At 44.9% G+C, this 14,319-nt stretch overlaps 2 protein-coding genes across 3 annotated transcripts in view; one reads left to right on the top strand and one right to left on the bottom strand.

Annotated features, from left to right (window-relative positions):
* The first annotated feature begins 310 nt into the window (after window positions 1–310).
* Window positions 311–2,940, top strand: LOC133134019 (ankyrin repeat domain-containing protein SOWAHA-like). Its single transcript, XM_061250371.1, has one exon. It carries the CDS (start codon window positions 429–431, stop codon window positions 1,908–1,910), a length of 1,482 nt encoding a protein of 493 aa, XP_061106355.1. The 5' UTR covers window positions 311–428; the 3' UTR covers window positions 1,911–2,940.
* A 2,283-nt stretch (window positions 2,941–5,223) lies between these two features.
* Window positions 5,224–14,319, bottom strand: part of shroom1 (shroom family member 1) — a 32,946-nt gene continuing 23,850 nt past the window's right edge. For both annotated transcript variants that reach the window (XM_061247487.1, XM_061247488.1), the window contains exons 3-8: window positions 14,244–14,296; window positions 13,494–13,985; window positions 12,537–13,130; window positions 11,761–11,872; window positions 9,402–9,674; window positions 5,224–8,123 (exon numbers count right to left, since the gene is read on the bottom strand). In XM_061247487.1, the coding sequence (XP_061103471.1) occupies window positions 7,869–8,123; window positions 9,402–9,674; window positions 11,761–11,872; window positions 12,537–13,130; window positions 13,494–13,985; window positions 14,244–14,296 (1,779 nt within the window). In that variant the 3' untranslated portion in view covers window positions 5,224–7,868. The remainder of the gene's footprint in view (window positions 8,124–9,401; window positions 9,675–11,760; window positions 11,873–12,536; window positions 13,131–13,493; window positions 13,986–14,243; window positions 14,297–14,319) is intronic.

The following is a 14,319-nucleotide window of genomic DNA, read 5'->3' as shown; positions in this document are numbered from 1 at the left end:
GCGTGACCTATCCCTTCTTTGTAATATATTCTTTCTCAAAGAGAGTTGCCCAGAAATACGTTGTACATTGTATAGAGAAGGTATCATGTTCTCCCTCTATTTGTGAGTATGGTGAATAGTTTTTCTCGCATTTAATGGGTCATCTTGCGAAGATCGAATTCCAATGACTAGCCCATGGCCATCCACTACAGTTACCAGAGCCCTTTCTCACCGGGCTTCTCCTGTTCGCTTCTCTGCATAAATTATTCTAATTGTCCGCCATATAGGCAGGCAGTCTCTCCCCGGAAACTGCAGGTAGAGCGAAGTCACAGCCCAAGACTTCGCAAAGACTGGTGACAGACGGGAAGTAGCCTAAGGGAGAACAATAACCGAACGAACAGGATTTTCTCTAATGCATTAATAACGGTTCTCCGAGAAGTGTGAAAACGATGGCTTTTACTCAAGACACTATTCTGACATTCTTGCTGAAACGGAATGGCAAAGCGAAGAACTCCGAATTCCTGAGTGAGTTCAAAGGTCTTTTAAACTGCAGCGATCTAGAGGAAAAGAAACAGAACAGGGACCTTTTCAAGACTTTCGTGAACCACGTTGCCGTGGTCAAAGAAATAGAGGGCGAAAAGCACATCGTCCTTAAAAAGAGATATGTGCATTTGTTGAAAGAGTTCCAAGCTTTAAGGGATCAAAAAACAGAATTTGGAGAATATCCAGCTGTCACACCTGACTCTCCCGGGGAGCAGAGGGGACCCTGTGAAAGCGAAGGAGCTTATCGCTCTAATCCTGCTAACAGCAAAGAGAGCTCGGATCTCGATAACAGTAAGGTGCAACCTCTTTCAAACACGAATTGCGATGATTGTAACTGCAGCACCGAGCCTTCGGCCGTTGAACTGGCATTGGAAAGAAGCGTGGATATGGATTCAGCCCGGCTGCATACAGGGACTAACATACTGCCATGTAAAGTATTACAAGTCAATAGCTCGAAAGACAATGAGGTGAGTCCCTCTGGGCATCTTTTTGCAACAGATAAAGTTAGAGCCACCGCTCCTCAAAAGCCTTTTATGTTGCCCTTGAGAATGCCGCCAACAACACGTCCGATTATTGTTGATTTCCCAGTGGTTAACGCTAAGGACGAGTCCTCAGGGACGGGTAGTAACGACCAAGACCTCGAAAAGTCCCCCAGGTCCAAGAGGAGATTGTTTGAGGAAATTCAGACTCCAACTTCTCCACACCCAGAGAGAGGCTTAAAGAACGCCAAACCCACTGAGGAACCCAAATATTCTGCAACCGTCCCGCTTGAGACCTCTGACCACGAGTGGTTGGTGAAGTCTGCCACCGGACAGTGGAGCCAAGTGCATGGCCTCCTGCTTCAGGACGCCCAGCTTGCCCTGAAAAAGGACTTCATGTCTGGCTTCACGGTTCTCCACTGGGCGGCGAAAGGTGGCAACCTGGAGATGGTGGGCACCATCATTGAGCTATGCCAGCGCGACCATACTGACTTTGATATCAATGCCAGAAGCCACGGTGGATATACGGCCTTGCACATCGCTGCCATACATGACCACAGGCGGGTGATGGTTTTACTAGTGAGCGATTATGGCGCCGACATACATATACGGGACAACAATGGAAAGAAGCCCTATCACTACTTGCGGCAGGAGGTCCCGGCTGACGTGAGAGAGCTGCTCGGTGAAGCGCAGGCCTCCCCACAGGAACCTGTGCAGGAGAAGAGCGGTGACGACCACTTCGCTGAGATCTCGAAAGGCTTTAGCACAATAGGTAGGCTGTTTCATAAACACAAACAGCGACCGGGATTCCAGCCCGTGCTCGAGGACGTGGAGGATGAGAACGAGGAGAGTCTGCCTCGGAACAGAACCTTCTCGGACGTTTTTAAGCAAGGACTTGCGCCGCACTGATATGCCATATACTCCAGATGTGGATTGCCAAGGTTTGCCATCAAATTGTACTTTCACCTAAAGGGTACTTACTATCAGATGCAGTGCACAGTGTTCAGTGATAAATCAACTATATCAGGGTAAACATGGTCCCTATTGGACTCATATAGCTATCCTGTTAAGAGTTGAATTATTATCCAGTGTAAAGTGTTAAGTGTTAAATCAACTCTATCAGAATACATATGGACTCATTTATATGTACTCTTTGAGAGTTGAATGAACAGTGGACATTCTACTGTATGGTGGACACATAATTAGATGGTAGCCAATTTGTGGGTTCTTTATAAAACTTTATAACCGTATGTTTTCATATTCATAATATGGAAGTGGGCTATATCTCTGTCCTCTTGAATGAAAATTTGATCATTCTGATTTGTACTTTGGGTATTGGGTATTTTTGGTATTGTGGAGCAATGTAGCAGTATTTGTAGTATTTGTAGGAAATATAACAGTACATGTAGATGTATAATTTACAGAAACATGCTGTTTTAATTATTGATAAGAAAACGGGGTGGAGTGCATTACACTGTGACTCATACTATGAAAACGTATCCAAATATTGATAAGAGTGCAATGTTTGAAAGATTTACTCCAATATTTCACTGTTTGTGCCTTAAGATTTAATCTATGCATTGAATTTGTGTATTACTATATTCTATTTTTAGTAATGATATGAAATAATTCATTGTTTTCCTTGTCTGTAAATGTTTTTTTTTAATTGAAGTGGGTGTGGGGCAGTTCAGTTTGTCATTGGGTAAACGTGGCTGCCTCCCTGTATCTTGTTTAAACAGATATCACTTGTAGTGTTGCCAAAATATACAGAACAGTTTCTGTCAAGAACGTCTGCCAAGAAAACACTTGTGATGTATAATGTGCAATCAAGAAAAATGCTGTTCCTGAGAGCAATATACCATGAGCTGTGCTGAGGCCTGCGATAGGTAGAATTCACTCCTCAGAAATAACACTTTACACATAATATGTGTGTTTTAATATGCGCATGTAGTTTTAACGTATCCTTGAGAGGGGGGGGGGGTGTATGTGATGTACGTGCGTTGTATGAACAACCTTCCGTCTCTGATTTTCATTTTCTATGGAAGATTTCTGAATCTTGAATAAAAAATGAAGTTCTTTAAAATCGAATCACAGCTGACTTCTTCATTTGTCATGACTGGGTGGAATGTGTGAGCCTGATTATGTGTCCTTTACATGAGAAACACACTTTTGTGTTCGGTTTCACCCTACAGCTGCCATCTGCCGCTATTACCCTATTGGCATTGACATAGTTTCTGAATATGCTCCGGAAAAGTTATGGAACATAAACAAAAAACAAGCAATGTCCTCCAAAATTACTCACAGGCAGTAAAATAGGCCTCACCTGGTTACCTGGGTCTCAACAGGGTGCTGAGTTGAAGGTTAAAACAAAAACCAGCAGACCCGGTAGCTCTCCACGACCAGGGTTGGAGACCGCTGCTATAATAACCTGGCTATGCACGCGTGACTCAACCCCCTCCCCCCCACCGCATACGGAGACACACATCCATAAGCATACACGGCTAAACAGAATTTCACGTGCAGTTGTTCAAAATGTGGCTTGAGTAATCCAGGCGTATGATGTCATCACTTGCCCTACAGGCAGGAGAGCACAGCTCTTTCACGCTGCGCTGCCTCACTGTGCCGCTCGGTGATGTCACTTCCCCGGCGGCGGAATGTTCTCCCGGCCGCGCTATTCCCGTCTCGCGGAGGGAAGGAGCCTCCGGGCCGCGTCATTAGAGAGGGCCTGGCGATCGGCGGGAAGGACATCGCGTCTACGAGTGACCGAAACTCAAGAGGTGCAAAATCCCGGCTCGGAACGTACTGTAAAAGTCCTCCGCACCCGGGTTTGCTAATTAGCGCAATTCCTCAGCCAGGAGGTAGAACTGATGAGTGAAATCAGCTGGCTGAGTTAATGGGTGGAAGAAACACATGCCAGGGCTCTTCATTTCTGACCCCTGGACTTCACACCCCTGCCAAAATGTTTCATAATAATAACTACACAACGAGCATTCTCTATGGGTGCAACGAAGCTCAGAGTTTAGTGGCATGGCATCCCATCTAAAAATGTGATTGAGACTTGATATGCTCGTAAAATGGCAGCACTGTAGAGCCCTGCTTAAGGCAATGGGGGGCCTTGGAACAAGACGGGGCCCTTGTTCAAGGACATCCTCTGTCCTGTCTCAGATATACAGGCAGAGGTCTACCTCAAATAGCCAGTGTCGCCATGTTGTTATCAGATGTAGCGACAGAGAGAGAGAACCAAGTTGCATGTATTCATTCCAGCCGTATTCTAGTTGCTATATCATTTTTATTGTTTTTAAAAAAACAAGTGTTTTAAGTGGTTATGGAACCAGCATCAAGAAATGTCAGAGTTCTGCTGTAAAATAAGCAAGATCTTCCACTCAGGCCCAGTCCTTAGCAACTTCTGTTACACAAAAAGCCAGAAAAAGGGATTTTGGAGAGCAGACAGTTCTCAAGAGTTGGCCTCGCAGTATCCCCCCCCCCCCCCCCCCCCTCCATGCCATGACAACCCAGCCAAGGGAAGGTTTGTATTGCCAGGGATCTTTGTATGGAGCGCTTCATAAATAACACTCTGAGGAGCACTGTCGACAGGGTGTACAGGGACGATGTTGCTTAAATTACTGTTTTCTATGGCAGACATGACGTTGCCATAATGATGAAATCAGGGCAGAGATGCGTGTTCTTAGAGACTGTGGTGCAAATCAAAGAGTCACCGGCTCTTTTGGATTTTATGTGGACGAATCCTTGCCCAGTACCACGCTGGAAGTGACTGCTTCATTTGACATCTCTCCCTCCCTCGCTCTCTCTGTCACTCTCTCTCTCCCTCCCTCCCTCCCTCTCTCTCTCTCTCCCTCCCTCCCTCTCTCTCTCTCTCTCTCTCTGCCGCTCTCTCTCTCTCTCGCCTAGCTGAACCTTTAGTCTTAATTATTTCAAACACATAATGTCTCGGTAATTGCCTCTTGGGTATAAAGAGAAAAAAACAACAACAAACAAGGCAGCTTTCCATTAAAGCCCCGGTAAGGAGTGTGAGTGTGAAGAGACCTTTTCTTCGATAGGGCAGTTTACTGAATCAACAGCCCTGGCCCTCTCCACACACTAAATCAGTGCACTTCTGGACTAGAAAACGCTGACGATTAGAGTAATGAAAAAACTAAAATACCGTGCAGAATACCATGTCAACATTCACGAGAGAAAAAAACCCAAAAAAAGAATGCCTTGGTAGGAGGAAGAAATTACATTTATTCACATTATAACAAAATGTATATACTCAAACTTGGTCTGCTTTCCACACAACATTCAAAATAAGAGCTTTGTGTAGCATGTGCAGTAAGGTTACTGAAAGTGAAGGCAATGCTTCTGCCACAGACAGGAGAAAGTGTCCCACTCATTAGTCTACTTCATATTCATTTAGTTGTCCATAATTTGATAATTGGTTGGTCTCATTTGCATCTCAATCTTTTACAATTACACTCCTCACCACTGTCCACATGCTTGTGCACGGACGCAACACACACGCACACACACACACACACACACACACACACACACACATACACACACACACACCAACAAACACGCTATTAAAGTCATCACCACAATCTGCAAAGAGTTCAATTATGTAACTGTATCCCCACGGAGGCAAACAGATTGTCCTACCCCCCCTCCCCAAAAGAAGAAAATAAAAAATCCAAAAACAACAGAAAAACACCCCAGTTCTGGAATCCAAACAAAACACTGTTTATAATGAAATCGTGCACACTCATAAAGATAAATTATACATGACACATGTATGTACATGACAGGAAATGGCATGGAGCTCCTATAGACCGGGCATGTTTCTCCTGTGTTGGTACAATATCGTTCTGTTCCACATCAGGTCATATGAACAAGTACAGGGGTTCCCTCATGCTAAGTCTTTGAAGCCACCATCTGTAAGCAGGCCCAAAGCAAACAAGCCTTGTTTTGCCAACAAAAATATGAAAAGAATCAGAATTCCCATCTGAAATCTGCAGTCTGTCCGATTTAACCCAAACAAACCAAGCCAAGGTGGAACTCAGTTGAAGTTTCTATGGCATTCTCTTAAGAGCAAACCATTCCTTTCCTGAAGGCAATGAACCGGCAAAGCTGCCTGCAAGCCCATCGATAACCTTTCCATGGACAGTCTGCAGTTGGACACAGTCGATACTCGAACAGACTTGGCGCCCCCTACTGGTGGCTCTCAAAATAAGCTATTCATGATTACATTGAGAAGATATTTGGTACCTAAAAACACAACTTCTCTTTTATTTTACAGTTCACTTAAATATTGTTTGTGAACATATTTACAGAGGATTAACCTTCATAATGTCCATGGATATTTTTGCACCTGAAATCGGGAATCGTAGAGCAGTGATTTGAGTATTATTTAAACCTTATTATCAGTGACCCCCGGTGCATGTGACACAGAACATTGTTAGTGACAATGACTGAGTGAGCTTCCCACTGACATGCACCTAAACAGCCTGTGCAATACGCATGTTTAGTGCACTTAAAGATAATAGGAAATGCTTAAATAGGGGTGACTATGAGAAATTGCTTTTGAATTTTACCGGTCAATTACAACCCAGGACCAAACAGTGCAAAGAATAACAGCTCATTATCGGACAAAGGCATAATGTTTCCAGAAGCTCGCTAACAACTTCATGAACAGCACATTCTAATTATAAATGACACATATTTAAGTGTAATACACATCGTTACAGTTTTGTAGCCAGCAGGTGAGATTGCTTCTGTTCTAACTACTTAAAGAAGATGAGTCAGACTGACCGAGACACTCCAAACATATACACAGACAGAACAGTACCACTACCTTATAATCAAACGCAGAACTAAAAGTATTAGTTAAGGGTTACAGTATTTAAATAAATCCTTTTGAAAACCATTTTTTTCTGATAATGACACTTCGGTGAGGCTTAAAAAGACCACAGTAAGAATTTCACAAAGCAAGATTCTGACAGAAAATGGGAAAACAATATAAACCTCAACAGCATTTAAACATCTAGTTCGACACAGTCACAAAAGTAGTCGGCACATAAGAGTTAAGGCACCTACATTTCTCTGATACTGCGTCCTGTGATCTTCAAAGCAGCTTAGATGTGCCTTTTAAAAGGTATTAAAGAGCTCAGTTCAGCTTTGGACTCAATAGTCAACTTCATGGTGAACAAATTTAAGACAAATTTGTGTAATTAAAGTGGGACAGCCACATAATAATGATGGAAGAATTTGTTTGCGATGTCCAGACATCTTATATCTATCTTATCCATCATATATCCACCCCAAAAATATATATATTTATATTTTATTCATAAACAAAAATGACCTTGTAAAAGCTTAGAATAAATAATATATGTTTAGCTTGATGCATTCAAAACAAACATTTCTAAGATTATATAGTAATGCTTGCACAGGTCATAAAAGGTCATGAAAGTGCTTGATTATTTTTTGGTTTTAGTTTCCGAGTGCCAACTTTACAAATTATTAGAAATAAATTAAACTAACATTTCCTTATTTTCCTTCCATTTTACCTTCATAATTGCTGCACCATTGTGTCATCTCCAAAAAGTTTTAAAGCCTATTAGTGTATTTATAAGGAACAGCTACAGATGTGAAATGTAGTCAAAGTGATTGCAGTGGAAAATAAGTCCCAGTGAAGTTCAGAGACTCAGAGTCACTTTGACTTTCCCCAATAATGAAATCAGCGGTGACACATGTAGATAGTACGCAGAAAATAGCACATATCCCTGGTAGGGCGTGTGGAGTATGAAGTCATCGGAGAGTTGTGATGTCACTAGCAGGAGAGGGCAGGTATTGGATGGTCTGAGACGCTCAGGGCGGGATGCTATTGGTCAGGGACTCCAGTTGCTCCTGCCCCAGTCGCTGCCTCTCCTCCAGGTCCTTCAGGCGGATCAGGATGGAGGCCTTGGTCTGCACAAAATGGCGGTAGTCCTGCAGCTGCTCAGGCGTCAGGTGCTTGGACAGGATGGCGGACACCACGCGCTCCCGCCGGTCCAGATTGTCCTTCAGGTCTTTGGCGTCGTCCCGCTGTTTACACAGGAGACTGTGCCGACTGTCCAAAGATTTCTGCCGAGGGAGGGGAACGTGAATTAATATTAAAGCTCAAACCTGCTCTAATGTAATTATCTAATGCTATTTCCATGGGTACTGAACAGACCTGGGTCAAATCTGTAACTGTTTTGGACTGAAATATTTTACTGAGCTCTTCTGGTGCATTGGAACTTATTAAATACTGTCAAAAAGTGCAAGCCCAGCATTCTGGTCCACTTGGTTGGCTCATTTGAACCAGGCAAGATCAATCGAGCACAGAAAAGTATTTTAATGCCGTATTTGACCCAGGTCTGGAACTTAATCTTTAGTTTAATAAATACACAGTACATTAAGAAGGACAGCATGCACAGTCAATTAGACTTCACACATGTATTTGATTTGCTGGCATTCCTATCTAGGGAAATTACATTTATTGTATGATTGTAACATTTATTACTCTACATACTATAGACTGAAAAATGCAGGTTAAGTACTTTACTAAAGAGTACAATAGGAGTCCCCCACTTGTGATTCAACCTCAAAAATTTCAGCTCAGCTTATTGCTCACAGCAGAACCCCCCAAGATTGAAACCTGGCCCACCAATAAGTCATTTATAGAGTAATACCACTATTATTTATGCGTCTTACAGACATTATTATACCCAAATAAAGACAATAACTCCAGCTGAATCTCTAAGACAGCTTGTGTATCCACTATTTGGGCCAACATATGGGCTCAAATGTTAGAATTTTGTCCTTGAACATAAACCAGGTGTCATCTTTAATAAGGGCTGGGTTTCAGAAAAGGTATTGTTATTAAGTGCTTGAGGGAACCCTGTCTGTGAAGCTATCCAGTGTACTGGGCTTTGCCACCAGAGGGCAGTGACGATGCGTGAAAAACTAGAGTCTAGTTTTGATGACTCACTGAAGGCAACAGTTCTGCTGACGAAAGGGGAAAAAGGTGCACATATTGCAAAGAGATAGAATAGCCTTAACTGGATATTTATAGATCCGAGTTGTATAAATAGCCTTCACTATCGACGAAATGCTGCAGCTTCGCTGCTTCGGTTATTACACCGCACTAATGCTCTGACAAGAACGGAAATACCACACAGGCAAAACGTTTTAATTACGGCAGCAGAAAATGTAGTGCTGAACAAAGCAATACAGGGAAAAACATACTCAAAATCACATGGGAGGAATTATCGCCACTGATCCATCATCCCTCCGAGGGCAGAGATTTACCCAGAGTCCTTAGGGGCGCAAAGCAGCGCAGGAATGCACGGAGGGGCGGGGTGGGCGCGTGTCACTGACCTTCTCCTCTGCATCCGTGTTCTCGTCCACGGTGCTGAGAGCGTTCTGCACGCGGGCGAGCCGGGTGGACAGGCAGAGCAGCAGGCTGACCACGCGCTCCAGGTCCCCGATGAACAGGGCGTAGCGCTCGTGTTCAGCAGGCAGGCAGCTCTCCCGCACCAGGGCGTCCACCGCCCCGCTCTGGAGCTCGTTCTCCCGCACCTCCTCCTGCAGGGCCTCCCGCTGCGCCTCCACCGCCTGCAGACGCTGCTCGATGTGCCACATCAGGAGTCTCTGCACGGGACAGCGACACACCACCGTCACACACAACTGCAGCATTGTCCAACCCTGTTCCTGGAGATCTACCGTCCTGTAGGGTTTCACTCCAACTCCAACAAAGCACACCTCATTCAACAGCTTGGGCACGGCTGCCCAACCCTGTTCCTGGAGATATACCATCCTGAAGGTTTTCACTCCAACCCTAACAAAGCACACCTCATTCAACAGCTAGAGCAGGGTTGCCCAACCCTGTTCCTGGAGATCTACTGTCCTGTAGCTTTTCACTCCAAACCCTAACAAACAAGCCCTAACAAAATGGTAAATGGTAAATGGCAGGCATTTATATAGCGCCTTTATCCAAAGCACTGTACAATTGATGCTTCTCCATTCACCCATTCATACACACACTCTCACACCAATGGCGATTGGCTGCCATGCAAGGCCCCGACCAGCTCGTCAGGAGCATTTGGGGGTTAGGTGTCTTGCTCAGGGACACTTCGACACAGCCCGGGCGGGGGATCGAACCGGCAACCCTCCGACTGCCAGACGACTGCTCTTACTGCCTGAGCCATGTCGCCCCCAAATCTATAGACACAATGCTGCAATCAATTTCCACACAACACGCACCAAATGCTTCACCTTCACCTGTATCCTGTAGAATTTTGGTTTGTACTTAACTGTCTCAAACAGCAGCGCACTGCGGACTGAGAATGCTCCATATAAAATACTGAAATTGTACCTAACTTGCCCCAGTGGAGCCTCCCAGCTCCATGTTGTGTATGGTCATAGGCTAACACAGGCTAGCCAGACCGGCAGCCATGAACATCTTTTCTTGCCTGCGCTGGTCTGGAAGGAGCCTATCATTCTTGAAGTAGCGTTCTGATTGGCTGCCGGCAAACAATTTTTGTTCATTCAGCCAAGAGGACAAAGGTGTGACTGTTAGCCTTGGGTAAGCTGTACTATAGAAAAGACAAGCACCATTTACCATCGAAAGAGAGGCAACCATTCAATACTATACCAGTAACTGAAAGCAATGGAGTTCTAGAAAGCTGACTTAGACTTTTCCAAACATTACAAAAGACCTACTCTTCAATAGGTTAAAGCAACCACACATTTAAAAAACTAAAGGTGCTGAAATATCTGCAAACACAATCACGTGCTTGCAATTGCATTTTCAAGTACAGTGAATTGGACCTGGAATTTGAAAAAAAAGAAAAGAAAACAGACAAGCCACTGTTTTCCCAAACAGTATGCTGCTGACCCAGGTTTATTTATTTATCCTGGTCCAGGAAGATGAAAGTAAATTGGCCGCTTCACTGCCTTCCAAAAAAAAAAAAAAAGAAAGAAACAGAAATGTTTATTCTGTTCTCCCTAAGCGCACACAGTGCAGATTCCGGAAAAGGTTGTATTGGTGTTCTCTGCTCCAGTGCATCTTGCATTGTAAATAATGAAAACTAGGCCTTAATTCTGGGTCATCCATGGCTGTCGGGCTGGTATGTAGGGCACTTTATTTTAGTTTACTCTTTTTTGTACAGAAATGACTAATAGTGTTTCTTTGCGTTTAGACACCCCAGGGAGAGTGCTCCCCACTTCCACCCTAACCAGCAATGGCATTTATTCCTATTTTTCATTAAAGGCCAGATTTATTAATTGCTTACAGTGTGTGGAATCTTTTTATGATGAAGCCCGTGAGTAGAAAATAATACATTTGTTGGAACATCTGTTACTGCACTAAGAAGATGCCATACGCAATATGCTTACAACAGCCAGCCATGGTGACATATGCAAACTTCCATCTGTTATGTTGAGACAGTACTAAATACTTGGGGCTATAGTACTGGGAACTAAAATAAACACCTGAAACCAGCAGTTTGGACTCCAAACGAATACGGGCAACATAACTATTGCAGTTATGATAATCCCTTTGATGAGCATAGAACCACAGGCCATTTCTCACCAGGAAGACAGTCTCTGAAGTAACTGAAATGTGTTCTGGAAATAGAGCCTTCCGTGAAACAGGGAGCCTGTACTTCCATACTCAGCAGCAATAACTACTTCTCAACTGGTAGAGAACATTCTAGTGCTGTGCAATATTACTTGCCTTCTTCTCTGTGACATCACTTCCTGGAGTCTGGTGTGTTTCCTGTTTCTGATGTGTTTCGTCACAGGCAGGCGAGATGATTTTCTCTTCTTCTTCTTCCTTTGTTTCTGACCTAAAGGTAAAAGTATGGCTGGAGACTTCAGTATATTTTCACTATATATACCAAAAATAGCTTGGATTAACACTCAAGTTCTAATTGGGTCTAGCATTGGATGACACCTACGCTGTATATTTGTGTTTCATGCCTCTTTGAAGTAAAATTTCACCAATCAAAAGTATTTTCAAAGTGTAACATAACTGAAACATTACGGAACCTCTATTGTATTACATTTGGCAGATATTCTTATACATAATGAGGATAAAATCATGGAATCATATAATCCAATTATATGTGTGATAGCTAGCCATTTCTACATGGTAGTTTATACATTACTTATAGACGATAGATCAGTAGTTCCCAAACCTGTTCCTGGATATCTACCATCCATTTTGCTCTAGCCCAAACAAAGCAACTCCTCATTCAACATCTAGAGATCTTGTTGCGCTGCTGCTTACTAGTAGAATCAGTTGTGCTAAATTAGGGTTGAAATGAACACTTACATCTCCAGGAACAGCCCTGTTCTATTGCCTTATATTTGGCAAATACTCCTATCCCTAGCAACTTACAATATAGACCATAAAAGTCAGTGCTAATAATGTAAAAACGTGGGATAGCTAGCCGTTAAACACATAGTGGTTTATATGTTCCATAGAGACTATAGATCATAGGCAGTCACCTGTCCCCAGCCTGCTGGGCACTGCTGTTCTTCTTCTCCTGTTTCCTCCTGTAGTGTTCCTCCATGAGCAGCGTGTCCTCCGACAGCAGCTGTTCCATCAGCATCACCGCCGTCTTCCGATTGGTCACCGGGCACAGGACGCGGGCCAGCGACTGGTCCTTTGCCACCACCTCCTCCACAAGCTCCTCCCACCGAGGCTTGGCTTCGTCCGCGGCACTTGTGGGCAAATCAGGGTCCCCTGTCTGTGGTCCCTCCTCTGGCTCCACCCCCTCCTCGTCCTGCTGCTGCTTTCCTGGTGGGTCGCCCTCCGTGCTCGGGCTGTTCTCCACCGCTGGGTCCACAAACGCTACAGTGGCTTGGGAATCAGCTTCCGGCGGTAAGGGTGGAGGGTTTGGAGAGTCCTTCACTCCGGCGTCATCAGCAGGAGATGGAGAGGGCCAAGGAGGAGCAGGGCTTGTTTCGAGGAGCCACAAACTGGGGTCCGTTGTCACACCAGGGCTCAGGGATACTTCCTGGGTGGAATCGGGCAACCCGTCCTGATCCTCCCCAGAGAGTTCTGTCAAGAGGGAGTGTACTGGAGGGGCGGTCTTTATTCTGCAGGGGAAGACAAAACACACAATAATTTATCTCTGGACAGGAATGTACCATATTCAATACTGAGCTGCCAAACCCTGTTTCTAACATCAAGATCTAACATAGCCAAGATCTATCATCCTGGAGGGTTTCGTTTAAAATCTGACTTGGCATTTGCTTGGCATTTGTTTGGGTTTGAGTGAAAAACTATAGGACAGTGAATCTCTAGGAACAGGGTTTTTGGTAGCCCTGCTTTAAGTGAAACCATGTCTTTTTATGAACAGGGCATTAGAAGCCAACATTTTGAGACGAAACCTGGCCACTCGACCCATCCAGGTTTATCGCTGTCACTCGGTTCCAGCACCAGCCGCTGCAATAACTTACCTAGAACTAGCCCTGCTCTCATTGAGGCCCTTGGGTGGGCTGGGTGGGGCAGGGGACTCCCGTTCAGGGGACTCCCAGGTGTGAGGGGGTGGTGGTAGCGTCTGGGGGCTGTCAATGTAGAAGACGCTGTTTCCCACACGCTCAGGGCTGAGGGGGGCCACACTGGAGGAGGTGGACTGGGCCCTACCCCGTGGCGAGGAGCCGGAGACTGGGGGGGTCGCTGGGGTGGGGGTTCTGGAGAGAGCCCTGTCATCACTGCCACTCAGCCGGGGGCTGGAGTCCTGCTTGGGAAAGAGACTCCTCTGCCGGGTGCGGAGCTGGTCCAGTTGGTCGGAGCTCTTGCTCAGGACCGGAGGCCGGCTGACCTGGGGCACGCCCAGTTCCTCCATGGACTTCCCTCTGGGGGCCACCACCCGAACTCGCTGGACCTCTGAGACTGAGGCAGCTCGCGTTTTAGCCGCTGCCACCTCCCCCTCGGCTTTCTTTGGTGAACTGGCAAGAGGACACCAGAGACATCACAGCTCAGTACTAACACTCTACAGCACTCAATTATAGCCTGCTCATCTGCACATAGGAAAAACATAGTAATAACATCGTAAAACCCGAGTCATCTGCAGATAGTGGGCATGCATTCTGAATGGTAATATTGGCATGAATGCTTTTTTCATAATCAAAATTGTGGCAACAAGAAATATTTACAGATAAATGTATTTCACCCACTGATTCGGCACCAGTGAAGATCAAACTCACCTTGCTCTCTGAAGAGCGCCCTCTGGTGACACATCTTTAATGTTGCTCATAGTCTGCAGGCAAAGAAACACAAATA

Source organism: Conger conger, chromosome 7, assembly GCF_963514075.1.
Source record: "Conger conger chromosome 7, fConCon1.1, whole genome shotgun sequence".
Classification (NCBI taxonomy): Eukaryota; Metazoa; Chordata; class Actinopteri; order Anguilliformes; family Congridae; genus Conger; species Conger conger.
This window is presented reverse-complemented; position numbering and strand designations above follow the sequence as displayed.